Below are 27,038 nucleotides of genomic sequence, written 5' to 3'. Positions count from 1 at the left end.
AGGGTGGCCAGCCATGTTACCAGACCTCAACCCTATCGAACACATGTTGCAACTCTACAAGGACTACAATGTTTTTATTGAAGAGGGGGACAATCGTTCCTTGGCAGTCATGCAGACACTTACTGGGAGCATGAAACCAGAGTGCCAGACTGTGATTGCATAACATGGATCTTTGGCTATTTCAAAAGGTGCACACAATTTGACGAATTACCTTAAGTGGTGATCCTTCGCAAACCTTGATTTGCATATTTGGCTGAAATTGTTTTCGGGAAATATTAACACATGGTCACACCAATAGAGTGATCTCACAAGAAACATTTAATGAGCCAGGAATTCACTGGCCATTCTGAACGTGCATTTTAACAAGCAAAACAGACACAACTAGATTATTATGTAAAATTATAGAAATGTAATATCTACAAACATTAACAATGCACTTTGCATTTCGGTGCTCATTGAATCTATTTCCGGGATCAACAAATTCTAATGTTTCTCCATTGCAAAATTGTCCATTTACAATATTGTGACAATATCATGAGAGGGCATTAGCAGTCCCCTCCCACTTCTGTGGATATGTGTGGTTGTTGACTGAGGATAAATGCATTAATAATTAGTTTACAAAATAAGAAAGACAGGTTGAGGCTCTTGTCAGCATATTTTAATCATCTAACACAAACTGAATATCAAATTCATATCATAATAAAGAACAATATGCCAGCAAAATATTTTGATCTTATTTCTTCACACAGATTTTCACACATAAGAACAGACTTTCTAAAAACTTATTTTATGATTTACAACGACTCCAAAAATTTGAAATGTGATAAAAAAATTAAAATGAAAAGCAGCAGGATTTTATATTATAATTAAATGATAAAAAAAAACTATTATCATTTACTGTCACAATATAAAACATATTTGAAAAAACATAATCAGAGCCTGTTGAAAATATTTGTTATGCTTGTGCTCATGTTGGATGTACAAGACTTAAAACTGATACCGGGAGACACCATAAAATTCAAAATTCTGAAATATTATGCACATATTGAAACCAAAACACTATTGAAGATCTGTATCATTTCACCTTTATATGTCCATCCTAAAAAACAGTAAAAAGCAATACATACCAAATAACTATACAACTAACTGTAATTCGACCTACAGTCAAACAATGTTCTCGTCTTAAAGCAGCCACAAACTATGGAAACTTAATGTCTGTCATGTTATATTTTAAGCATGCCTTCAAGAGAAGGAATGTTTTTAATGAAACACGTCAATCTGTTTGTTAAATCCTGCTCTGAAATTATGACCTTTCATTCAGGTGTTGATAAAATCGCCAACATCAATGGAATGCTCAGCACTATTCCAGCTATATGATAGCTGCCTCTCATTAATCGAGTCTGGACGAGATAAACCAGTGATTGATATGATGGGCAACATCCAACATTATCAGATAATGCTTACATGCATTCCACCAAGTACCAGAGATTGATTGCCCGATCAAGATGAGCATTTCAGATCTGTCTTTGCCGGTATTCATGTGTTTGTGGATCAGTATAACTTGTAATGTGTCATATGTAGTGCGATACAGGGGTTTTAAATCAATGTATAGTATCTTGAGCCTCGTACCCAGGGTACATCACAGACAGTTATACTGTCCAAAATCTGAGTATATGACACACAGAATAACACACACAGTTTATTGTCAGAGCAGACTGGATGTCTGTACACAATCGCATATAAAACGCAGTGCACTGTAAAGCCATAGGACATCCTCAAAAAAAAAAATAACGAAAATGGTCAACAATTGTAAACATCTCAGAAACGGTTAAGCATCATGAATTAAATACACAATATTTGTTATGCGTCTGGGCCTAGTTAACTTATCCTTGGCCTGTTTAAAAAAAGTGATCTTTGCACTGACAATCAAACTCACAAACCTTAACACAGACTTATGACGACAGTCATAACACTGATGAAATGACTCGATCCCGAACCAAAAGTCCACAGACAATCATTACGTAACTCTCAAACTTTAACATACACTTATGACCGTCATTCCACTACGATCATTACGTCCTGTTCCCCAAGGTAATTTTAGAGCTAAGACAAACAATGTCCATGCAGACTATGATCTCGGGGCCCGGTTCAATAAAGCAGACATATCTGGTATTAATACTGTCATAACTCCCATTCCTTCACATTGATGCCAATATCAACAGTGAGTGAGTGAGTGAGTTGGATTCAGCGCTGCTTTGAACATTATTCCAGTTATATCACGGCGTGTCAACTTAATGTGGGAGGAAAGTCCTAAGAGATGCAGGTCTCAGACATTTACAACTTTGGTGAAACCCACGAGTACCGAGTACGCAATATTCAAGCTATATGGCGGTGGTCTGTAAATAATTGAGTCTGGACCAGACAATCCAGAGATTGATATCATGAGCCTTGATCCACTCCTTCAGGATACGATGACATGCATCAACCAAGTCAGCGAGCCACCACCCGATCCTTTTATGGCAAGCATGGGTTGCTGAAGACCTATTTTAACCTGGATCTTGACAAGGTTGTTTGATATGACTGATCTGTCCACAAACTGACCAGTCCACAAACTGACCTGTCCACAAACTGACCTGTCCACAAACTGACCTGTCCACAAACTGACCAGTCCACAAACTGACCAGTCAACAAACTGACCTGTCCACAAACTGACCAGTCCAAAAACTGACCAGTCAACAAACTGATCTTTCCAAAAAATGACCAGTCAACAAACTGACCTGTCCACAAACTGACCTGTCCACAAACTGACCTGTCCACGAACTGACCAGTCCACAAACTGACCAGTCAACAAACTGACCTGTCCACAAACTGACCTGTCCACAAACTGACCTGTCCACAAACTGACCTGTCCACAAACTGCCATGTCGGAAGTCATTGTTAAAAAGTGGGTGTACAATCATCTTAGCGTGAAGATCACTTTGTGAAACAGGGCACTGTTGTCTGTAAATCCAAGATAGTAAAAGCATCTTTTAACATCTTTTGGCATGATGCGCCCGGGATATATGACGCGGTCTGTAAATAATCGAGTCTGGACCAGACAATCCAGTGATTTACATCATGAGCATCGATCCATGCAATTGAGATCGATGGGCATGGTTCTGAAAAACCAAGGATCATAATCATAGCAAATTGAAACCACTGATCACCAGATTCTGGCACGGATAAGGGAGGTTACTCTGCACAACAAAATATGGTGTTTCTTAGACCAGTGTTATACAACTGTACCACTCATAAACTAAGGGAATTTCAATTAGTATAAATGTGAATAACAACAGCTGTTTCATAATTCACAACACATCGTGAGCAAAATGGTATGCAATAACAAATTCAATGTTGCATATATACCTTTTTGAAACAGGCATGAATACTGTGGTGCACAACAGCAGGTAACAGATCATCCTTACAGAACATTCATCAACTTAGACCATGTGTCCATGAAAACCACAAACATACATGTCTGTCCGACACATCTATCACAGTCAGCATGTCTACAGGAATCAGTTCTACACCAGGCAGACGTCATGGTGAAATCCAACATCTCCACAGTAAGGAATTCAAGTGCAACAATCATGTAAAACACTATGGCTGCAAAACAAATGTTTCTCTGACATATTTTGAGAGGAAGGTCAGTTTTATTATTCATTTATTTTTAAATCAAAATTATTGAGGCAGGAACACTTTTTAATGTTTTCCCTTCCAAGAATACCAAAAAACTTGGTACACATTAATTAATATACCATCATGTCAGGTGTCAAACATGGAGAACAGTCTGTTTCATATGATGTGTTTTTTTTATTGGCAATATAAATGCCTGATGCACCTGATTAAAAGCTATGCGCCAATATCCGAGAAACATTTCCTTTATATTCTACCTAACATGAGTAGTTAAATACCATGCATCAAACCCAACATGGCCACAGCTCAGTTCAGACTTGTGGCTTTTATGTAACATGAGCTAACTTTGGGCAAAACTAACTAGTTCTGCTAGATTTTCACTATTCTTGGGACTAACGCCAATGAGACTGAGCTCAACCATGGCTAAACTTACATGATATCTATTTATTTACATCTAATATCATGCAAATCTAAGTCACATTCACACAATGTACAGAAGCATACCAATATCTTACTTTGGACCGAGGGATTTCATACAGATTGCAACGCAAACATTCACAGCCTGAGATGAAACATAATTGGAAGCTATTGTGAATTCAGAAAGCTAGCACCATCAAATGACATTGGAGTAGAGCTATGATTAGCATTCTGAAAAAGAATAGCGAGTGAGTGAGTTGGGTTTAACACCGCTTTTAACAGTATTCCACGTATATCACGGCGTGTCAGTTTAATGTGGAAAGCACGAAGTGATGCAGGTGAAATCCACGACCACAGGTATGGCGGAGCATTATAACCCATGATCATAATGATCATAGGTTTCCGGTGTGCCCAAGGGACACAACTCTGCAAAGATGTAGTCGTCTTCTCCGACTCAGACATTGTATTGGGAACGTTACTGTGAGGCATTGTCTCCGATGTTAATCATACCAAAAATAAAATTAATGTTTTCAAAGCTGTGGGGAAATTGTCCAAATCAGAAAGGGTATTGTGGTGCCTTTGATGGCCCAGCCACCCGTGCCCCCATCTTGGGGTTCAGAGCCCTGTTTCCCAAAGTGATCGCATCAACAAGACAATCATAACTCGAATACTTTAACATAGAATGACACCAGCAAGGATTACAATACCACTTGCAAGTGTTTGTGAAAGTATTGAAGTTATGATCCTCTTAGTGCTAAGATCGCTTTGTGACACAGGGCCCTTGATAATTAGACAGGCCTCTAATATTCACAGAATTACTTTGATCCCAACAATTATTTGCTAGAACACTCCCAGAATGCTGTTCACTTGTACTTGACTTCCTGTTCAATGTCCTTCATGACCCGCAGAACAAGCTCTTCCTGGAAGGGCCGGGCTGCACATTGGACACTGACTGGCAGGCCATCGGTTCCTTGACTCATCTGAGGGAAGAAGGGGACAGCGTTAGCCATCACTCTCATAATCACAGGAAACTCTCAACACAAACATGTGACTTAATGCAACAGCAACGACCGACGCCATTGGGTAAAACAGCATCGATCCACACCATTGGGTAAGACAGCAACGATCCACACCATTGGGTTAGACGGCAACGATCGACACCATTTGTTTAGACGGCAACGATACACACCATTGGGTTAGACGGCAACGATCGACACCATTTGTTTAGACGGCAACGATACACACCATTGGGTTAGACAGCAACGATCCACACCATTGGGTTAGACAGCAACGATCCACACCATTGGGTTAGACAGCAACGATCCACACCATTGGGTAAGACAGCAACGATCCACACCATTGGGTTAGACAGCAACGATCCACACCATTGGGTTAGACAGCAACGATCCACACCATTGGGTAAGACAGCAACGATCCACACCATTGGGTTAGACAGCAACGATCCACACCATTGGGGAAGACAGCAACGATCCACACCATTGGGGAAGACAGCAACGATCCACACCATTGGGTTAGACAGCAACAATCCACACCATTGGGTAAGACAGCAACGATCCACACCATTGGGCCAATGACACACACACTGACCACACCATTGGGCCAATGACACACACACTGACCACACCATTGGGCCAATGACACACACACTGACCACACCATTGGGCCAATGACACACACACTGACCACACCATTGGGCCAATGACACACACACTGACCACCTGATCCCCTACTTAGTCCCTTCCTTGGTCTAGTGGACACGGTGTCTGCCCAGAGAGCAGAAGGTTGGTGGTTCGATCCCTGGCCCATCATACCAAAAGCTGCTTAAAAGGTGGTACTTGTTGTTACCCTGCCTGGCTTGGCATTAAGGGGATAAAACAAAGATTAGTTGGCCTGGAGTCAGTATACTGTGTCTGGTAGGGGTATTCATGTTAAAATTGAAGCATGGTTATCTTAGTGGAATTTCTACAAAACAGTGTTCACAAACAGAAACTGCCATATTGCGAGCAGGGATTTCTCTAGACCGCTCAGAGGCCAATCCTCGGCTCAAAATCTGCAGTGAAATGTCAGTACAAATGACCACCTTTGAATCTAAACTTTCCCAATTCATGCCAATAAAGTTCTAACTGATATCCCGGCTTTATTGAGGTGACGTGTATTTCACTGATAACGGGGCCAATAAGGAGGCATAAGCGTTTCATTTGAAACATTTATATTGCATTTTATGATTGTTAAAATACAATTAAAAGTAATCTTTGAATATAACAAAATAAGACCTTAAAAAAACCCAAAGCAACGTAAACAAAATAACAAATATTCAAGAGCACTCAGTTTGGAATCCTAGACAAATCCCTGTGAATTTGTATGTAGCCTACATCAACTGTGGTCAATTATGTCAACTGGACCACTTTGGGGTAAACCCCATGCAAGCCCTATAGAGGGAACAAACAGGAGAACAAGAGCAGGAACCTGGTCACTTCCATGTTGAAGAGTCACATCCATGCCACTAGGTGGGGGTGAAATGGGGTTCAGGATTGTTTCCCTTACACAGCAGCGTTAACGTTTCTACTCGGACAGTGCATAATCGTCTCCCTAAAGCTGATCAACTGTGATCCTTTATTCAATTATGTCAATTGGACCAGTTTGGGGAAAGCCCATCTTCCCGAGACAAGAGAGTTAACTGACTAAAAAAGTCCAGTTTCCACCCTTGCCGAACTAGGCTGGTATTATGGAATTACATTATGGCTGGGCTAATGAGTCTATGCATAATCCAATCAAAATCGCACAACGAAATCGAAATCTGGTTTGTAAACTGTCATGCTGATTTCGGTCGACTGCATGATTTGCAAAGCATCTGCACCACCAACTCGTTGTCAACAGATATTTTCCAAATCTTTTCATGATTTTAATCAAGGTGCTCACATGATCTGATGCACTTCGCGATGTAAGACCCGTTTTATCACGGGTCTTGTAAAGATCTTGATTATCGATCAGATCGTCTTGACTGGATGCCGCCATATATTTAAATCAAATGCAAGTGATACGAGAGGTGGAATCTGATTGGTCGATAGGAGAGGCTTAGAAGGGACATAACTCGTAATAATCACTGGTGGCGCTAAGATCGAGCCCAGGAATTCCAGCCTAGTTCGGCAAATGTGGAAACTGAACTTTAAAAGTCAGTTAACTCTTTTGCCTAGGGAAGATGGGGTAAGCCGCAACCTAGCCCTATACAAGCACTCACCTTTAGGGTAACCTTCTCGTAGAGGGTATTTGCTGGATAAGCTTCCTGCAGCTTCTTCTGGTCATCTGCAGTAACCTTGGTTACTGGCAAACAGCCAGCAGGAAAGTTGAGTGCATTGTAAAGGGTGGTGTATGTAACAGCAGCTGGAACAGAAGAGGGAGGAATTTACATTAGCCATCTATTGATGTTAAACCAGTGAATAGGGTTGTTAATTGTTATGAGTTCTACCTGTAATCTGGGACGACTGGCCGATAGGAATGGCAGGAAGTGGCATTGTGGGGGATAGAATGACATCAAGTTTCTGTTTTGCCATGGCTGCTAAGAACTCCAGTTTATAAGCCTGAAACAGAAACATGCAAGCTAGAGATCTGGCTATTCTATCAGTGATGCCAAAGAACTTTCCATACTCAGCGATGGCAGACAGCGCTAACTATTCTATCCTCAGCGATGGCAGACAGGCCTAACTATTCTATCCTCAGGGATGGTAGATAGCCCTAACTGTTCTATCCTCAGTGATGGTAGATATCCCTAACTATTCTATCCTCAGGGATGGTAGATATCCCTAACTATTCTATCCTCAGCGATGGCAGACAGCCCTAACTATTCTATCCTCAGTGATGGCAGACAGCCCTAACTATTCTATCCTCAGCGATGGCAGACAGCCCTAACTATTCTATCCTCAGCGATGGCAGACAGCCCTAACTATTCTATCCTTAGCGATGGCAGACAGCCCTAACTATTCTAGCCTCAGCGATGGCAGACAGCCCTAACTATTCTAGCCTCAGCAATGGCAGACAGCCCTAACTATTCTAGCCTCAGTGGTGGCAGATAGCCCTTGCTATTCTATCCTCAATGATGGTAGATAGCCCTTGCTATTCTATCCTCAATGATGGTAGATAGCCCTAACTATTCTAGCCTCAGTGGTGGCAGATAGCCCTTGCTATTCTATCCTCAATGATGGTAGATAGCCCTTGCTATTCTATCCTCAGTGGTGGCAGATAGCCCTTGCTATTCTATCCTCAATGATGGTAGATAGCCCTAACTATTCTATCCTCAGTGGTGGCAGATAGCCCTTGCTATTCTATCCTCAAAGATGGTAGATAGCCCTTGCTATTCTATCCTCAATGATGGGAGTTAGCCCTTGCTATTCTATCCTCAATGGTGGCAGACAGCCCTTGCTATTCTCTCATCAGACATAAGTTTTGAAAAGATCTCACCACTAAGTCCTCTGCCAGCTTGAACCACTGCAGAACGGTGCTGCAAGAAACGGTAAACAAACATGTCAGTGACCCCAAACCACAGACAAATACGTGCGCAAACACTGCCGTGTAAATATACGTCTACCATGACATTTTAGAATCCTGCATTGTGATTGGTGTGACATCTGTACTGAGTCTACATTAGACCACTACCAAGAAGAAACCATTTCTATTGAAACACTGTTTGCCACAATCATGACTGGAAAGTAATTCAAAAACAGATTTTACTCAAAAGAGAAATATGAATTATCACGTAGTGGCAGGAGAGATTGTTGTAGGTTTGTAGTGATTGTCAGAATGACTGAGGTGCTCGTAAAATAACAACTGCTGTAGTGGCCATTCTGCACTGGAATTACCTCCCATTTGAGTTTTGATCGGTTGCAAAGATTTTTGATGTTACTGTGTCTAGAAGGCTGACTGTATCTTGATAAGAGCGACCTTTTATGAATCGAGGCCTTTCATGGCCTGACTTGCTTCCTATCTACTTGCCAAGAGCACACGTGATATCTATCTGACACTATTGAATCGGGCCAGCTTCCAACACTATTCCAGATTCAGGAACAGAGCACATGCCTCTTTCAAGACATTCAACAGTGACAAGTCTTGGACATTCATGAATGCACTCATTTCCATTATAGGACCTGTTACCTATTGCTGCAGCCCCTATCTGACCACTTGTAGTCCTGTTTGTGCTAAGGTCAAAATATGTTTGGAAAATATAGCTCCATAAGAAAATTTGTTAAATGTTCAGTCGTACCCAGACTTCATTCTGACAACCTGTGCAGCATCAGCATCCTGTAACACAGAGACATGTTGGTATTATTTCTTTGTACATCAAACAAGCCAGCCTTGAACACAATAACCTGTACCACCCCAACCCCACCCCAACACACACACACACACACACACACAAATGCATACACACACACACGCACGCACACACACGCAACCCCCCCACACACACAATAAGCTGCACACCCACAAGCTGTGCGCACCCCCACACACACACAGAGCATGTACTCACAATGAGCTGCACCAGCAGACTGAGAGGCAGCCTCACAAGGTAGGGTAGTTTGAAGATGTAGTAAGAAAGACGACAGCTGGGGTCCAGCACATCATTGTCCCTGGGAACAAAATGGACAGTGAGAAACAGTGTTCCATTCAAACATCCAACATGCTCATCAAGTTGATTTTCAGTAAACGGACACTGCTGGTATGGCTTTGTGTTCACTGCCCAGCTTGAACTGTGTACTGTCCTTTAAAGGCCAACCATGTTCGTCCATAACACTTATCCTTACTTACTTCCTCCTAAACCACTGGTCTCTGTGTCTGACGGGTCCAGCATTCCTAGCCAACCCCTATCTGATTCCTCCTAAACCACTGGTCTCTGTGTCTGATGGGTCCAGCATTCCTAGCCAACCCCTATCTGATTCCTCCTAAACCATTGGTCTCTGTGTCTGACGGGTCCAGCATTCCTAGCCAACCCCTATCTGACTACTCCTAAACCACTGGTCTCTGTGTCTGACGGGTCCAGCATTCCTAGCCAACCCCTATCTGATTCCTCCTAAACCACTGGTCTCTGTGTCTGACGGGTCCAGCATTCCTAGCCAACCCCTATCTGACTCCTCCTAAACCACTGGTCTCTGTGTCTGACGGGTCCAGCATTCCTAGCCAACCCCTATCTGACTCCTCCTAAACCACTGGTCTCTGTGTCTGACGGGTCCAGCATTCCTAGCCATCCCCTATCTGACTCCTCCTAAACCACTGGTCTCTGTGTCTGACGGGTCCAGTATTCCTAGCCAACCCCTATCTGATTCCTCCTAAACCACTGGTCTCTGTGTCTGACGGGTCCAGCATTCCTAGCCAACCCCTATCTGATTCCTCCTAAACCACTGGTCTCTGTGTCTGACGGGTCCAGCATTCCTAGCCAACCCCTATCTGACTCCTCCTAAACCACTGGTCTCTGTGTCTGATGGGTCCAGCATTCCTAGCCAACCCCTATCTGATTCCTCCTAAACCACTGGTCTCTGTGTCTGACGGGTCCAGCATTCCTAGCCAACCCCTATCTGACTCCTCCTAAACCACTGGTCTCTGTGTCTGACGGGTCCAGCATTCCTAGCCAACCCCTATCTGATTCCTCCTAAACCACTGGTCTCTGTGTCTGATGGGTCCAGCATTCCTAGCCAACCCCTATCTGATTCCTCCTAAACCACTGGTCTCTGTGTCTGACGGGTCCAGCATTCCTAGCCAACCCCTATCTGATTCCTCCTAAACCACTGGTCTCTGTGTCTGACGGGTCCAGCATTCCTAGCCAACCCCTATTTGACTCCTCCTAAACCACTGGTCTCTGTGTCTGACGGGTCCAGCATTCCTAGCCAACCCCTATCTGATTCCTCCTAAACCACTGGTCTCTGTGTCTGACAGGTCCAGCAGTCCTAGCTATCCCCTACCTGACTCCTCCTAAACCAATGGTCTCTGTGTCTGACGGGTCCAGCATTCCTAGCCAACCCCTATCTGACTCCTCCTAAACCACTGGTCTCTGTGTCTGATGGGTCCAGCATTCCTAGCCAACCCCTATCTGATTCCTCCTAAACCACTGGTCTCTGTGTCTGAGGCGTCCAGCATTTCGACCCGACCCCTTTCTGATCCTTCCTAACAAATGTTTTCGTACCAGGAGTAGTGTATAAGTTAGTTATACCATACTTTTCATGGAGTTTCGACCAATACACTACAATATAGAATATGAAATATATGTCACATGACAAACTGCAGCCATATGTATTCCTGGGTCAAGGAGGGTATGCAAACCCAGAATGTTTGAATCACTTGTTCAAATGGATCATTCTTAAGCAACATGTAATAGATACATATGGTAAACTGTTTATCTCTCACGTTTAAGTAGTTCTGTTTTTAATGGTATCAAAAATGATGAAAAGCTACACTGGATACTTGGTCGAACTTCACAATGCGTGAATTTCGATCAATGGCTACTCACAAGTAGGCGTTACTTTCTTCCCCTGCATCTCCAAACGCCACCTTCATAAACAGGTCTTTGAACATGTACATCACCCGTGGCGGCTCAAACTTCACCACCTGGAACATGAATACCACAGCAAGTAGGAGCTACGTTCTTCCCCAGCACCATGCATACAGAGTGACACGACAGCATACACATACAGTGTGACCCCATATACAGTGAGACACAACATACAGACTGATAATACATACAGAGTGACCCCACATACAGAGTGACCCCACATACAGTGTGACCCCACATACAGGGTGACCCTACATACAGAGTGACCCCACATACAGTGTGACCCTATATAGTGTGACCCCATGACCCTGCATACAGTGTGACCCCATGACCCCACATACAGTGTGACCCCATGACTCCACATACAGTGTGACCCACATACAGAGTGACTCCACATACAGTGTGACCCCACATACAGTGTGACCCCATGTCCCTGCATACAGTGTGACCCCACATACAGTGTGACCCCATGACCCCGCATACAGTGTGGCCCCACATACAGTGTGACCCCACATACAGTGTGACCCCATGACCCTGCATACAGTGTGGCCCCACATACAGTGTGACCCCACATACAGTGTGACTCCACATACAGAGTGACCCCACATACAGAGTGACCCCACATACAGTATGACCCACATACAGGGTGACCCTACATACAGAGTGACCCCACATAGTGTGACCTACATACAGGGTGACCCTACATACAGAGTGACCCCACATACAGTGTGACCCACATACAGGGTGACCCTACATACAGTGTGACCCCACATAGTGTGAACAGCATAGATACATACAGTGTGACCCCTCTTCTTCAGTGCTGCAACGGCCATGTCGACACCTCTCTCCACTGCAGGAACAGGTGCCAGGACACCATTGGTCTTAAAGTAGCCAATACGTAATTGTTTCCTGCTCTCATAAATCTGAAAAGATGCATGGTGAGACCTTGTTAGTTCAGACCCTATTTTTCTGGAAACCCCTCTTTCAGGATGACTATTGGGAACTACTATATTACAGCAGCCATAATCATACAATCTAACCCTATTCTTGTTCAGCACTCAGCAGCTGCCAATATCCTCGAAACTCTAGGATACCGAGGATCAGGTCAGTCCCTTAATCCCTATAGAGGGAACAAACAGGAGAACAAGAACAGGAACCTGGTCCCTTCCATGTTGACGAGTCACATCCATGCCACTAGGTGGGGGTGAAATGGGGTTCAGGATTGTTTCCCTTACACAGCAGCGTTACGCATGTGTCTGTTTGTACCAGTACGGACTAATGCCGGTTTCATAGTGCAAGCCCACAGTTTAACATGGATACCCCACTCAGACACAGTACGTGGTCTCAGAGCCAACCAGTCCTTGTTTCAGCCCCTTAATGTCGAGCAGCTTAACAACTACCAACTTTTAACGTCTGTTGGTATGATCGAATCACCGACCAAGCAGACACTCTGTCCGCTAGATCAATGAGGCAGTCTCAATGCCAATAAGAACTATGAACAATTCATAATCAAGGTTACTATCACCTTGTTAGGGTTGTCGCAAAAGTTCGCAGTCTACCTCAAGACATATTTTCTTCAATACAGTGGGTTGGTGGCCAGGTATCCCATTAATCTAGCATTTTTCCGATTTTGTGAACATATTTATAAATAACCTTCATATTTGCTTTAGTGTCTCAGTTTGGTTTTACCAAGAAACCTCAAACGGAAATGACATATTTGCCCCAATGTATGAACTCCTTTGATAATTAATATTCAGGGCCATGTGGTAAGTGTGCTTTGAAACTCTATACAGGGTTGGTACATGATAGTGCATGAAGTAGGTGTCACTTGAGATGATGTCAGGAGCTTTTAGTAATATCTCATTATACAAGGCATTAATCTGGAGGGGGTTGGTGGGTGGTAAATTCTAGATTAAAGTTTTTTAATCTAGTGTTTGACAGTGAACTTTTGAGACGGCCCCTTACAGACAGGACTTTCTATTTAAATACATCCGCATAGAACACAACATAGACTTTAACACCCACAAAACTCACCTCTGTGTCAAAGGGCACAACCTGGGTCAAAGGCCAGGCGTTACTAAGGGAAGGGACCAGTAAAGCTTTCATACACATCACCAAGCTGTCCACGTCTTTGGCCATCGGACCCGACGCCACCTTCACTGCAACATCACAACACTCCATACAGTGAAACCTCATTAGACTGGACACCCATAATCAGGGCAGTTACTGCATGTGGGAGTGTTTGCATATCATAAAAGCCATACTGCTATGTACCCATGAACAAAGGCCATTCTGGTCCAAGGGAAATGAAATTTTAAATATGGGAATTATTGGACATGTTTCTGTGGTTGACAACCAGGCTTTTGCTTTCTTGTTCTTGTCTTGTCCTTGTCTTGTTCTTGTCTTGTTCTTGACATTTTGTTCTACCGGCCATGCTGACATGATCAAGGATGTAACTTCTCCATTGAGTACATGGCAGTACATACTACAAGTCTACTTGGGCCAGACACTTGCTCATGTTCAAATATTAGAAAAATATGTTCAGCCCATCAACACCACATACACAGCCTTACCGCTACACTGAGTTCTGTTGTAAGTCAAACATGCAAATGTTGAACATCCAATTTTCATTCATATGAACACATATATCATCAAACAAAGTTAAGGACCACCGATTCTTTCATATTCATATATACCGTATTCGACATAATAAGCGCCCGGGATGCTGTCAAAATTAGAAATAGGGGGCTCTTATTAGAATATTATTTTGGTGAAAAAAAACATAGTTGAAAGATAAATTTCATTGTTTATGCTGACAGCCTGAAATGTTTATACATGTACGACAGATATATTTTTACAGATTTTAAATGCCCATAAATAAGGGTGCATACAACACACGTGTGCGTATTATACCGAATAAATAAGTCATGTGTACATTGATCAATAGGAAGGGATGCAAATTGGCCTTGTTCACTAGCCAATATATCAGCAAATATTGCCATGGGTGCTTATTAGAGCGGGGCGCTTATTACGTCGAATTCGGTATGTCAAGCCATGATAGATTGACTATAGTAATATGAAACAATTAGGTGGTCCTTCACTTTTTTGAGTGGTATATGACTGCAATCTCTACAAGCTTAGATCATTTTAAGAATTATACAGATGTTGTGGGCAGCAAAGATTCCTTATCGTACCTTGTCCCTTGCTTCAGCTAGATCAGTTGATTACCAACGTCAATACTTCACAAGTTTTGTATAACCATTCATCATCCCCCATGAATACACGTGCAGTGAAGGCGCTATTTTTAACCAAATCAAGGCAGGCCTTGTCCCAACATGGGGGGAAACCAGTGACTGCTTTGACCAATGGGCACTCAGGATTCATCACAGAAACAGCAATGTTTCTTGTGCTACATGGACCAGACAATCCAGTGATTCACATCATGAACATCAATCTACGCAATTGGGATATGATGATATGCATCAACGAAATCAGCGAACCTGACCACCTGATCCCATTAGTTGCCTCTTACGTCAAGCAGGGTTTGCAGAAAAAACACTTGTAACCCGGATCTCCATGGGTAGATGGAGCAATGTAGTTTATACAAAATCTGTGTGAAGTATTGACAATGTATCACAGATGTTTGTCTCAATTATTAGCTCTGTCTCCCCTGCCATGTCCAGGTAATGAACTGAAAAATCCAGTCAACATTCAAAATCTATTCATGCAGTGCAATGAATACAGATCTTACCTAATGTTTGACCACCGCCCAGTGGAAACATCCCCGATGTCCTGCAAACAAAACAGAAACGTGAATACAGCCATCACTCAATTATGCCTCAGAGTAATTTCAAATGATTTCAAGATTCACCAACCCATATCCACGGGTACATACAGCTGTTTATGACATCGCTATTTCCTGTGGATGCACATTTTCTCAACAGTGAGTTTGGTTGAGCATAGCCTTGAACAGTACGTATTTCAATTACTGTAAATCATGACATTACTACAAGCAGGAAATTAATGAGAAAAAAGGGAGTCTCCTTTGCTTGCATTAAAAAGGTGACACCTCTATTTTCTGTCCATGAGTTTATAGCCACCCCAGGCTCACTGCACATGTCGGAAACAATGACATGCATAACAAATCTCTCAATAAACAAAGCATTTGAGTGCAAGATGTAGTGCTACACATCAAGTGTAATCAGCTTATTTACACAAGATGATCAAGCTGTTTTGACAGGCGCCAACCGTGTGTGATGTCTTTTTTATCTTGTTAACCATGTAAGAAAATCAAAACAGAAGAGTTACAGCAGCCGTGGTGAACACATCTTCCCAAGGTAGGGGAACAGCAGCCGTGGTGAACACATCTTCCCAAGGTAGGGGAACAGCAGTCGTGGTGAACACATCTTCCCAAGGCAGGGGAACAGCAGTTGTGGTGAACACATCTTCCCAAGGCAGGGGAACAGCAGGCGTGGTGAACACATCTTCCCAAGGTAGGGGAACAGCAGTTGTGGTGAACACATCTTCCCAAGGTAGGGGAACAGCAGCCGTGGTGAACACATCTTCGAAAGGTAGGGAAACAGCAGTCGTGGTGAACACATCTTCCCAAGGCAGGGGAACAGCAGTTGTGGTGAACACATCTTCCCAAGGTAGGGGAACAGCAGTCGTGGTGAACACATCTTCCCAAGGTAGAGGAACAGCAGGCGTGGTGAACTCATCTTCCCAAGGTAAGGGAACAGCAGTCGTGGTGAACACATCTTCCCAAGGTAGGGGAACAGCAGTCGTGGTGAACACATCTTCCCAAGGTAAGGGAACAGCAGTCGTGGTGAACACATCTTCCCAAGGTAGGGGAACAGCAGTCGTGGTGAACACATCTTCCCAAGGCAGGGGAACAGCAGGCGTGGTGAACACATCTTCCCAAGGTAGAGGAACAGCAGGCGTGGTGAACTCATCTTCCCAAGGTAAGGGAACAGCAGGCGTGGTGAACACATCTTCCCAAGGCAGGGGAACAGCAGGCGTGGTGAACACATCTTCCCAAGGTAGGGGAACAGCAGTCGTGGTGAACACATCTTCCCAAGGTAGGGGAACAGCAGTCGTGGTGAACACATCTTCCCAAGGCAGGGGAACAGCAGTCGTGGTGAACACATCTTCCCGAACTAGGATGGAATTCAGGCGTTACATTTTTTGCAGGACTAAATAGTCCAATCAAAATCGTTGGACAAAGTATGACTCAAGCAGATGTTTGTGAAGATGGCAAGTGACATTATTCAATCAAATTGCTATCTCCCCATGATTCATGACATTCTAAGTCTACAGTCTTGGTGTTGTTGTTTGCTGATTAGTTATAAAGTTCAAAGTTTGGGTTACTCGCATTAATTTCATGACACATTTCAGGCGAAAGGTCGGAACTCGCATTAATTTCATGATTTATGATATATCAGTTTGTCAGTTTAATGTGGGAGGAAAGCCCAAACTGACACACATCTCAGACGTTTACCACTTTTGTGAAACCCATGAGCACGGGTATGTTGCTGACACAGCTAGGGTGAACAGGACATTAGAACTCACGTCCATAGCTTCCTGGCATGCCTAAGGGATGCAACTCTGCACAGCGATTTGTGTCCCCTTAAATTGCAACCCGTGACCCCTTTTCTAAGTAAACTGAGTGTAATGACTGCATCATGCAAGTCAATAACGACCTAACTGAATTTTTAAACTATCATATGGTTTCATCATCTCTAGTAGAAAACAAACAAAACAAAGCTTGGACATATTTCTTGTACTATTAATTGAAATTGCTAAGAGTGCTCATGACGACACACAAACACAGCCACACAAGAATCTAATCTCATTAAAATCATTTTTTTTTACTCCAATATAACACGTCTCAATGATCAGATCTGAGGACACCTCAATATGAGTTGCATCGGATGAACCCAGAGCAGCCTTTGACCGCCTAATCGAAATGAAGGATGTCTGGGTCCTTGAGTCAATCACAAGTGAGCTTTCTAAATTGATCTGGCTTTGTTTCTCTACAAATTTGATTCAGAAATTTAGATTATTACAATAGAAAAACCGGAAAGAATATACCTTTTAATGGTACTCCCTTTTGAAGATGAAGATGAAGATACACGGAGCTCAGAAACGACAGGATGTATAACACATACACAACAACATAACAGCACCGGCCTTCATTATCTTTAGTCTGTGATAATCAATACCCTGGAGCCCCTTAATACATAATAACTTCCTTTAAGGAGTGATGTCACACAGGTTTGAAATGGTTTGATGGCAATGTTAAGTGTTGTGTTCTAGCAAAAGGTTCGTAAAAGACTGTCATACCTCTACCACTTTTTGGTGAGACCATTTGGCCGCTGCATATATCTACGTAACACAGCTACATCAACTTACAAAAATAATGGTGTCCAAAATATGACGTCATCAAGTTGTGAGCGCATATTCGAATCTCCAGAAACGACGACATGATAGAACAACTTTATAACATGAAATAAACCTAGCTTCGTTCTTCGTTGTTCTTTGCGATTTATCGCGTAGCTATCTTAAAGACATCAAAGAAGTTATCTTATATAGTTAAATAAAAGAATGTTACAATTCATATCATGGTGTAGTTTAAATCCTGTCTGGACCAGGCAAACCAGTGACTGAAAGCAGGAGCAACAAGACACACAGACAGACAGGGTGGATGAGATATTGTCTGATTAGCTTACCCGAGTCTTTCTACTGTCGGCTTGAGGCCACACACACCACACATGTGGGAGGGGATACGGATGCTGCCTCCGATGTCGCTCCCCATACCCAGACATGACCCACCTGACCCAATCAGCGCCCCCTCACCACTTGAGGAACCACCAGGGCTACGGGTCTCGTCGTGGGGGTTGAGAGTCTCCCCATATATAGGATTGGAGCTGTCAAATCTGAAATAATTAAACATGTTTGTTTGTTTGTTGTTTAATGTCTCAATTGGCAATATTCCAGCTATATGATTCCGGTCTGTAAATACTCGCGTTTGGACCAGACAACCCAGTCATTGACATCGTGAGCATTGAACCACACCACTGAAATATGATGACATGCATCAACCAAGTTACCAAGCCTGATGACCCGACCCATTGAGTTGCCTCTTACGACAAGCATAGGTTGCTGGGGATCTATATTCTTACTGTGAATCCCATCTTCTCAATCAGAGTGACAGATAAAACCAAGGGGGATAACTCTTGCAGAAGACAAAAAAAAAAGGTTTAAAGATCCTGGAGCAAATATTTGTTTCTTTCATCCTTCTTTGTTTAATGACGCACTCAGCAATATACCAGCTGTATAACGGCGGTTTTGAAATAATCAAGTCAGTACCAGACAATCCATGGATTGATATCATGAGCAACATCCCACACCGACACTCATTCAACCATGTCACTCATGAGTGAGTGAATTAGTGAGGTAGTTATTAGGACATTTTAAGCAATATTCCAGCATGATGGGGAACACTAGATATCAAACAATAGTTATCATTGTGTATAAATCCAAGAATACTACCTCTATCAAATCATTATGTATAAATTTCTGTTTTGGCAATCATCACACTATGAAGTCTTAAGATTTTTCAACAGATGTCCTCTTCACTGCCATAATATATAATAGTCATGAGGTCACCCTTAGTTGCATCTAGGGGAGGAGAGGGTTTCCCTTAAGACTATTAGATATGTATTGCAGTGAAGAGGGCGTAAGATCGAAAGATTTTATTGTGTGACGACAGTCAAAACAGGAATGTATGGCTAATGATGTAATAGCGGTAAGATATTCCAAAAAATTATTGGCTTCACACATTGCACCTATATGGCCTTCGGTGTGATGAGCGAACACTTTAACTACTAGGCTACCCCAACACCCCTATTTATGTAAGGCCGCCTCCGTGGTCTTGTGGTAGAGCGACCGTCCAGGGAGTGGAATGTCCGGGGTTCGAATCTCGGCCGCGTCATACTAAAAGACTTTAAAGGTGGTACTTGCTGTTACCCTGTCTGGCGCTCGGCATTAAGGGGGCTAAAACAAGGACTGGTCTGCTCGGAATCAGTATACTGTGTCTGAGTGGGGTATTCATGTTAAACTGCTACATGGTATCTCAGTGAGCTAGCACCAGAAAACGGCATCAGTCCGGACTAGTAAAAGCAGCCACACACACATACACATGCATGCACGTCGCTATATAAGTGCAATAATCTTGGACGCGACATTAAACCATATTTCACCTCACCACCTCACCTATTTATGTAAAGGTCAACAGCAAGGACAGTGCGTGGGAGTACTCACGTCATCATGGTCTGGGGAATGTTGGTGCGGACAAACGGAATGGCTCCTTGAGACTTCAACACCTGCAGCAAACATTCAGACTGTAACACCTTACATCAACATAGCAACTTACCGGCCAAAACAAATAACCGTGACAACTTAATATCATCAGTACCCGTGCATGTTCTGTCCTTTCGCCCAACCAAATGATGAGAATGTCAGCTTTATCATCCTTTAAAGCAACAGCATGAGTAGAAAATATGATTTTAAGAAAATCAAAAGTAAAGTAAACTCAGGACGACACTCATATGAATGTAATAATTTTTCGTCCCACCTTCATAGAAATTGAGAATAAATGCAAATATTATAAATGTCAGTCCTTCGGGATACAAATATGTATGGCTGTTTGAATCACAAAATTATCCAAATTTTAGATGCCATGTTACATACAACCGACATTTCTATTCTTATAAGATATCCACCCACATTTCAGAATGCCAATGGTTAATTTTCTTCACGCTAACAATCAAATCCCAATCTGTTATAGCTTAAGGCTTCACGGCATGTGCAGTGATTTGACATCAGTAATGTTCTTGGACATCTAGTGATTTGTGCCACTGGTCTGGCACCACTATGTTCATGTTTCGGACAACCAAGATTACTACTGCCAGTCCCCCGGACTCGAAACGGACAGACCCAAGTATATCTCTGCGTCACAGCTGTGTGAAAAGTACAATGTCTGACCTGAACAAGGGGTGCATCATGGTCCATGGGCTTGTCTATGAAGTACGACATCCCTGCTGTACAGTCGTATCCCTGTAGAAATATACCATACAATCATACATATACAACATGCATGGAATACTCATATCCCCCGCCAATACCACCATTTTCAAAGGCAAAGTTGTTGCCATGGAAACTTGAAAAATATTTTTTTCAAATATCCCAAACTATCAAAAAGCACCAGTTCACAAAATTTAGTAAAGATATCTTTCATGGATTTTGTGTTCTGCTCCGGAAATGATAGGACGAGAAGAATGCACCCATTCCCATATTCCCCTTCCACTTCGTGGTGGAGGATAATAAACCCCTGTTAATCTGGACCCTGTACAATGACTTTAAAGTTATACCTTGTACACCAATATGCTCCCTCTCTGCATGAAGATCTGACAACACCTTCACGTCACGTCAGGTGACCCCAAGCGACCTCTGACTGCCCCAAAATTCTAAAGGATGTTTTTTAGCCAATCAGCTCTCAGCTTTCTAAAGTGATTTTGCTTCTTTACCACCTTAATTCGGAAATCTTGATTTCAACACAAAAACACACAGACCACAGATATTCCTTTAATGGAGCCTCTTGTGGGTGTACATGCCATGGCGCTCAGAAACACAAGGTGTATAAAACATCAACAACAATATAATGGTGCAGCCTATGTTATTTACATCAGTATGGCGAATAAAAATACTACTAGTTTCACTTTATTTTCCACGTATTGTGGTTTGGGCAGTTGCTCCCGTTGGTCAAATCCATAAACCGAAACCGAAAGCGCCGCCTTACCTTGATATAGTACGCCTCCTTGATGCTGATGGGGATGCCGTGCAGCGGTCCTTTCTTGCTCCTCTGGCGGTCCAGCTTGGCAGCCTGGTCCTGCAGACAAACCTCCCTTGTTACATATGTACCCACTCCTCCACATGTTAATACATGACTACTGGCAGACACAGAAGAGTGAGTGAGTGAATGAGTTGGGTTTAACACCGCTTTTAACAGTATTCCAGTTATATCGCGGCGTGTCAGCTTAATGTGGGAGGAAAGCCCAAAGTGATGCAGGTCTCCGACGATGGTGCTGACAAACCTAGGAAAATAATCAGGGCGAAACGGGATTCAAACCCACAATCATAGGTTTCTGGCATGCCCAAGGGACGCAACTCTGCACAGCGAATCACGGAGCCTTAGACGATTTGGCCACCCGTGCCCCCCAATAAAATAAGTGTCAACTGACTCGTGGTGCACTGATGCACGTTGTGTCACATGTATTTTCAGATCAACCCGTAACCTGAAAGAACTCCTGGGGACACTGCAATGCATTTTTCTGAGTCCAACAGTAACGGTGTCACGGCAGGGATATATCTAGACCTGCTCAGAGGCTGATATTCGGTCTGTAGCAAATGTCACTGATAATTCTTTAATGGGAATAAAAAAATCTGATTTCATGTTAATACATGTAAGTAATAACTAATTTCATGGCTTGTACAGGTACCTGTATTTCACTGATAACAGGACCAATACATAGAAGGAGGTTTGAATAAAATCTCAAATGACAAGAAATTTAAGAAAACATGCTAAAAAGATCTCAATTTGAAACAAAATAACAAGTTCCTTTTTTTCTAATTTTCCTGCCTGGTGCTAAGTTAAGTTTAGAATCCAGGGTATATCCCTGTCTGATTCACTCACTGCATGTAGGAGTTACTTCCCTTCCCTTACAGTTTCATAGCGTGGTTTGGCTTTATCATTGTATTAAGTGCTACATACTTGATTTTTGGGGTGTTTAATGCTGCAGACAGCAATATTTCAACAATATCATGGCAGCCTGTAAATATTCGTCATTTTCATTGTTTGTTGTTTAACACCACACTCAGCAATATTCCAGCAATACAATGGTGGTCTGTAAATAATTGAGTCTGGACCAGACAATCCAGTGATGGACATCATGGACATCAATGTCATTCATCAACCAAGTCAGCGAGTCTGACCACCCGATCAAGTCTGAACCAGGCATGCCAGAGACTGCAAGCACCAGCAACAATTGACAATCGGGGGTATGATGTCACGCAGTCAGCGAGCCGGACCACCTGATCCTGTTAGTTGCCTCAAGTCTGTACCAGGCAAGCCAGAGACTGCAAGCACCAGCAACAATTGACAGTCGGGGATATGGTGTCACGCAGTCAGTGAATCTGACCATGTGAGACTCACGTGTCACTTTGTTTACAAGCATGGGATACTGTGGACCTATACATATCTAATCAAGGGATTTCTCTAGACCTGCTCAGGGCCCGACATTCGGCCCTAGTCCTGCAGCATATGTCAGTACAAATGCCCCATTTGAATCTTATTATCTTGCAGTAGTTGTCAAGAACTTTGTACCACTTGAATGTGATCATGTGACATACCTCAGCTTCCATCAGCGGCTCAACCACACAGTTCAGTTTCTCGTTCATCTCCATCGCCTGGACAAACAGCAGAAAAAACATCATGGCATTATCTTCCTTGACCAATCACAAAAAAATCCAACCTAATTAAAATCAGATACCTCTTTGCAGATCTGACACAGCCCTCTAAATCAATTTGAGGGAGATAAACTTTCTAATCACCATAGAGGCTTCAAATGAACTCTCAAATTGAAATTTCAATATTTGCAAAAGAAAAATGCCACAGAACACACATGTACTATCCAATGCGTGTAAAGACAACAGAATGTATGAAATAACCACCACAATATAATCTAAGCATGACAACAGCACTGCTTTATGTGTTCATAATTTTATTCATTTACAAGATAAGAAATCACATGAATTACAAACAGATTGTACCTTTGACTGGTAAGCTCGTAACACTTCGATACACTTGAGCTGCCCTGTCTGGAGCTGTGCCTGTAGTTTGGTCAATGACAGACTCAGTATTCGCTCCCGGTGTGGCACACTCAGCTGATCAAAGGCAAAACAAACAAAACTAAAGAATTATTTATGTGTCTTGAAAAACATTGCAAATCTCACTTTCTGAACAAGCTGTCTACTTAAATGATAGGGACAAAGACATATACATGCCTTTCCAAAAAATAGTTAGTCAATTTTCTTTGAAACTCAAGTTGACGCACTATTGGTAAACTAACTTGTCCAAACTGTCCTGGATGCTACTATTGTCCTACACTATGTACACACTGACATCAGAATTGTGAACAGAAGCAAATAACTGACATTGAAGAAAGAAAGTTTGGTTGTTAAATTCAAATCCTCAAAATCTTACACAGTACGTTACACAGATCTCAGATTTCTGTTCTTGTTAAAAATACAAAGTAGGGTGTCTTGGTTGATTTTCTTCAAATGACATTCTAATCTCCGTCTATGACAGGCTTCTGGGCATGTGCAGTGTCATGACGTCAGTGAACGTCTCGGACATCAAGTGAACTGTGCCCCAGGTCACCAGTCTGGGATCCCCAGTTCATGTCTTGAAGCGTCAGAAATTGGCACTAGTCCCATAGTCCTTGCCATATTACCCAAAAGTCAAGGTACAATAAGGACTACTAGAAATTTGCCATTTTTAAGGGTTTTGCTACATGTTATCATCATAAGTACTAGGAGACTACATCAGTTAGTTTTTATCACTGTGTTGGGCCCAAAATTTTTTCTCTTGCTTAGTTACTGATATTGTTTGTTGTTTTATTGTTTAACACTTCACTCTGCAATATTCCAGCTAAGCATCAGCAGGCTGTAAATAAATGAGACCAGACGGTCAAGTGATTGATATCATGAGCAGCAATCCACACCGTCGAGGTACATTGACATGCAGTCAACCAAGTCACCCAGCCATTCACCCACCTCCATGACAAGCACAGGTTGCTGGGGATCTATTCTAACCCAGAATCCCAATGAGACAAGATACATATTGACTGCATCACTATGAAACTGGAATAAGTTTCCATGACATGCCACAATGGCGTCCGTGACTATGATAGAATAATTACTTCCAAGTTTGTTTTTCTCTAATCATTCAACCATTCAGTAAAGTGTGTAACATTACTGTTACATTTAATGAGCTAACATCCTTGCAATATGACTCAAATAATGCCAACGCAATGTTAAATTTTACCTCACTCATTGTTTAGGTAACAACACTGTCAATATCCTAAATCATTTTCTCTCTCTCACCCCTTCTGTTCTTAATCTTTCCACCAAGTCCTGACATGATTTCCTAACTTCCTCCTGTTTCTGTTGGATGCAGCTGTGTAGTTTCTTGTTCCTAATGACCCGGTGTAGAAAATACAAGCTGAGACAGAAACTGGTGGCAAAACCCGCTACCTTCTGCCAGAACAGCGAGTCCCACTCGTCCAGGAACCAGGGGAGCTGCATCTTCATCCATCGAGCCTGGCAACCAAACACACCATAGCAACATAAACTACCATATTTCCTCTATTAGATGCCTGTATGTCTATTAAGCTGTTGACCCATTGCCTATTAAGAGGCCCAGCACCTATTCAGTTTATTGCTGGCACAGTGGAACTCAGTACCTTACCAAATCCTAAATTCTTCAGTCATACAAAGGTCACATTTGAAGGAAATGGTTATTATTAAGTGAATGGAGTAATTTTTACATGCAGTAAGTTAATGTTTTGTGGATCATTAATTTCGTCAAATGATGGACCCGGCCTCTATTTTTTGCCAGCGTGTATTGGTGGTCTGGGGTCTAATTGAGGAAATACGGTATATATACAGCATCAGATGGTGTTTTGTTCCACTAAGGCCACAATAAATGAATTATTGGATTATCCAAGTGTGAGGGAGGAGGCATTCAATTAGTTAAATATTTATTAAACAGTTCAAGGCATCTGTGTCCATGGACTGTTAATTAAAGTAATTGACATAAAGCCTGGATGTAATTGTTCATAATTATTTATGGTGTATCTCATTAACAATGAAAAGATAACTTGTAGTGGTTTTCTGCCTGCAGGTACATCGGGACAACAAAAGTAATACAGAGAGTCAACAATTATCTTCAAACTTCTTTGGCAGACAAAATGGGTCAAAAGGCGACTAACGGGATCGGGTGGTCAGGCCAGCTGACTTGGTTGATGCATGTCATCGATCCCAATTGCGTGGATTGATGTTCATGATATTAATCACCGGATTGTCTGGTCCAGACTTGATTATTTACAGACTGCCGTCATATAGCTGGAATATTGCTGAGTGCAGCAATTGGGATCGATGATATGCATCAACCAAGTCAGCGAGTCTGACCACCCGATCCCTCTTAGTCGCCTCTTACGACAAGCACAGTCGCTTTTTACAGCAAGCATGGGTTGCTGAAGACCTATTCTACCCCGGATCTTCACCATGCAATTGGGATACAATAACATGCATCAACCAAGTCAGCGAGCCTGAGCACCCAATCCTGTTCGGCACCTCTTACTACAGGCATTGTCACCTTTTACGGGAGGCATGGGTTGCTGAAGACCTAGTCTACCCTGAATCTTCACGGGCAAGATGTAATATTGAGTTCTGCATGATTGAAATATTCAAGGACAAATAGTGGAGACATGTTATCTAATGTTATTAACCATGTTTTAAAAAATGTCTATTGTATTTGATGATGTGACGTAATTATCTGAGAATATCAAAATTGTCATTCACAACTGACCAAACATGACAATTCGTCTTTTTTAAGTACCATATCTTAAATCCGGATCGATATTCAAAAGTGTATTTAATCACAGAAGGCCTATAAGCGTAGTTGTGCCAATATATATATATATATATATATATATATATACTAGGAATACTTACATCAAGATGTGTACACACACACACACACACACGCGCGCGCTGTCGCTACGTATACACAAACATACACACACTTAAGCCACCCCCCCCCTCACCACCACACACACACACACACACACAATATATTGACCCACTGACTATTGTCGTAAGGTGCTTATGATGAATTTATGCAATCACATTGGAATAATTTGTCGACATGATTACGAATACCATTTCCTTGTTGATATTCTATTATTGATTGTGCAGCAGTCCGGGGCTGTATAATTTAGGCGGGCTTCACATATATAGCGAAAGTCCAAAGGGCGAGTCATTGTACGCGAGGGTAATTGATGTGTGGGTGGCTTTGAGGTCTCACCACGGCATGCATCATGCTATAACTTACTACGTCATCGGGTATCCACAACATTGTAATACACAGCAGCACCAAATTGACGACAGCTAGCTGTAACCTTTGACCCGGGCTCAACTGGTTTCACTTCAGCTAAGCGCAGGCAGCTCGATGCGATTTGGGTTGTCTTCGGGCGACAACGGATTTGTT

At 42.5% G+C, this 27,038-nt stretch overlaps 1 protein-coding gene across 2 annotated transcripts; it reads right to left on the bottom strand.

Moving 5' to 3' along the window:
* Nucleotides 1-636: 636 nt before the first annotated feature.
* LOC124133249 (vitamin D3 hydroxylase-associated protein-like) lies at nucleotides 637-27,038 on the bottom strand. 2 transcript variants are annotated; one of them, XM_046497582.2, is made up of 18 exons: nucleotides 26,883-27,038; nucleotides 24,872-25,087; nucleotides 23,537-23,650; nucleotides 23,117-23,173; nucleotides 21,507-21,596; nucleotides 20,693-20,764; nucleotides 19,970-20,031; nucleotides 18,376-18,582; nucleotides 15,399-15,439; nucleotides 13,682-13,806; nucleotides 12,445-12,570; nucleotides 11,606-11,703; nucleotides 9,635-9,734; nucleotides 9,368-9,405; nucleotides 8,569-8,608; nucleotides 7,580-7,691; nucleotides 7,352-7,494; nucleotides 637-5,072 (listed from the first exon to the last, which is right to left on the bottom strand). In XM_046497582.2, the coding sequence occupies exons 1-18, from the start codon at nucleotides 26,904-26,906 to the stop codon at nucleotides 4,956-4,958; spliced, it is 1,782 nt and encodes a 593-aa protein (XP_046353538.2). In that variant the 5' UTR covers nucleotides 26,907-27,038; the 3' UTR covers nucleotides 637-4,955. The 2 variants fall into 2 exon arrangements, with proteins under 2 accessions (XP_046353538.2, XP_048256503.1); XM_048400546.1 differs by lacking the exon at nucleotides 26,883-27,038 and adding an exon at nucleotides 26,711-26,729.

Source organism: Haliotis rufescens, unplaced genomic scaffold (genome assembly GCF_023055435.1).
Source record: "Haliotis rufescens isolate VD_foot unplaced genomic scaffold, xgHalRufe1.0.p SCAF_2, whole genome shotgun sequence".
Classification (NCBI taxonomy): domain Eukaryota; kingdom Metazoa; phylum Mollusca; class Gastropoda; order Lepetellida; family Haliotidae; genus Haliotis; species Haliotis rufescens.
Note: the sequence above shows the minus strand (reverse complement) of the source record. Positions and strands in the feature narration are given on the sequence as shown.